The 1,624-nt window shown below is 32.0% G+C and overlaps 1 protein-coding gene across 1 annotated transcript; it reads left to right on the plus strand.

Annotated features, from left to right (window-relative positions):
* Window positions 1-715: 715 nt before the first annotated feature.
* LOC106751175 (cytochrome P450 4V2-like) lies at window positions 716-1,618 on the plus strand. The gene is made up of 2 exons (XM_014632003.1): window positions 716-798; window positions 1,083-1,618. Exons 1-2 carry the CDS (start codon window positions 718-720, stop codon window positions 1,311-1,313), a joined length of 312 nt encoding a protein of 103 aa, XP_014487489.1. The 5' UTR covers window positions 716-717; the 3' UTR covers window positions 1,314-1,618.
* The last annotated feature ends 6 nt before the right edge of the window (window positions 1,619-1,624 follow it).

Consider the following 1,624-nt stretch of genomic DNA (forward strand, 5'->3'; position numbering starts at 1 on the left):
AGAGAGAGAAATACTCACGCACGTACGGCCGCACACACATATATTTTCAAGATCATTCTCTCAACACAATAACAATTCAAAGCACATGTACATATTAATCAATATAGTTACTTATAGCTAATGCTACATTGACTTTACTTCAGTATTGCGCCGGAAATTCGCACAGTACCAGCTTGCTCGGACAAGACACACAGTTCTTTTATAAACATCCGAAACGTTGTTCATTGCTGGAAAATGATTGTCACAGTACTTTTACTACTTATTACTATTGTCCTTATAGCATTCAGTTTAGATTTTTATGTGCATTACAAAAAATCCGGAAAATTGGTCGATCAAATACCAGGACCAAAAGGTATTCCCATTCTGGGCAATCTACTGCAAGCATCTCTGCCACGCGGTAAGTGGAAGTTCTCGAAACATTTGCTATTAATTAATTAATAATTCAGAAATGTCTGACATATTTTTCAGTTGCTCAAGGAGATTTCGAGCTATATGTTAACATAAAATTAGATAGTATATGGCATTAATTTTTTTCCTTTCTCTCATTTGTTATTCTTCATTGCTTTAATTTATCATGCTCAATTTTAGCTTCTGCAATGGTATAGCGTATTTAAAAGAATGGAAACGTTAACAACATATTTTCCGCATATCGTGATATATAATATATTTGCACGGATTTCAGACAAACTTTGGTTGTTTTTTTGTAANCGTACTATGATGGACAAATATTATCCTATTAATAAAATTTGGGGGCTCCATATACCTATCGTATCTATCCGTCATCCAGATGATCTAGAGGTATTAAATGAAAAGAAAAATTATAATAACTTGCGGGAAAGTGTATATGTTTTAAAAAATTATTTTTAAAGTTATTAAAAATCAGAAAATTTGCAATAATGAAACTTTTTGTATACTGTTATTTACGTATCGATAAAAGATTTAATTTTCTCGAACATGGTCTTTCAAAAGCAGAATTTGAAATTGTTTAGTCGTAAAACGTTCAATTAATTAGAACAGCTTCATATGAATTTCAGCGTTATAATAAAATGATACTGTACACAATGCGTCTCTTATGATTCCAGGTAATATTAAATAATACGAAGAATATAGAAAAAAGTATCATATACAAAATTTTGATTCCTTGGCTAAATACTGGACTTCTTACCAGTGGAGGTAATGTAGCAAAAATTAATATCATAAATAGACGCATATACGAGGTCTGCGCGGAAAATATCCAACTTAGTGCTGAAGAAAGAGTTAAATTTTGTCCAATAACGTGTTCCTTCCAGTGTACTTCTTTTTGGAAGCCATAACTTTCTTCCAGAGATCTTTCCACTTTTGGAAACACTCCTTATGTTCAACATTCGGACGTACGCTTCCAATTATTGAGTACTGTGTACTGGAGCATATAATTCATTATACATTTATTACGATGAAAAAAAAAGTATCGTATTGTAATGTCGGAAAACATATAATTTTACACACACACAGACTTAAATATTTTCTCAAGCTGATAAAGCAGTATCACTTATTCATTGTAAGCTCACGAGTTTACAAGTGAGATCTAATGTAAAAATATATGTCTCCGGTCACATACGAATAGCAATTAAACCGTGCCGTGCGA

This window comes from Dinoponera quadriceps, unplaced genomic scaffold (genome assembly GCF_001313825.1).
Source record: "Dinoponera quadriceps isolate SergipeBrazil2010 unplaced genomic scaffold, ASM131382v1 scaffold9020, whole genome shotgun sequence".
NCBI classification, from domain to species: Eukaryota; Metazoa; Arthropoda; class Insecta; order Hymenoptera; family Formicidae; genus Dinoponera; species Dinoponera quadriceps.

Excerpts from the sequence above, each read along its gene's own strand:
- LOC106751175 (XM_014632003.1), top strand. The coding sequence starts at position 718 with ATGGACAAATATTATCCTATTAATAAAATTTGGGGGCTCCATATACCT. Across the intron at positions 799-1,082 it reads GTCATCCAGATGATCTAGAG|GTAATATTAAATAATACGAA; the intron begins GTATTAAATGAA and ends TTATGATTCCAG.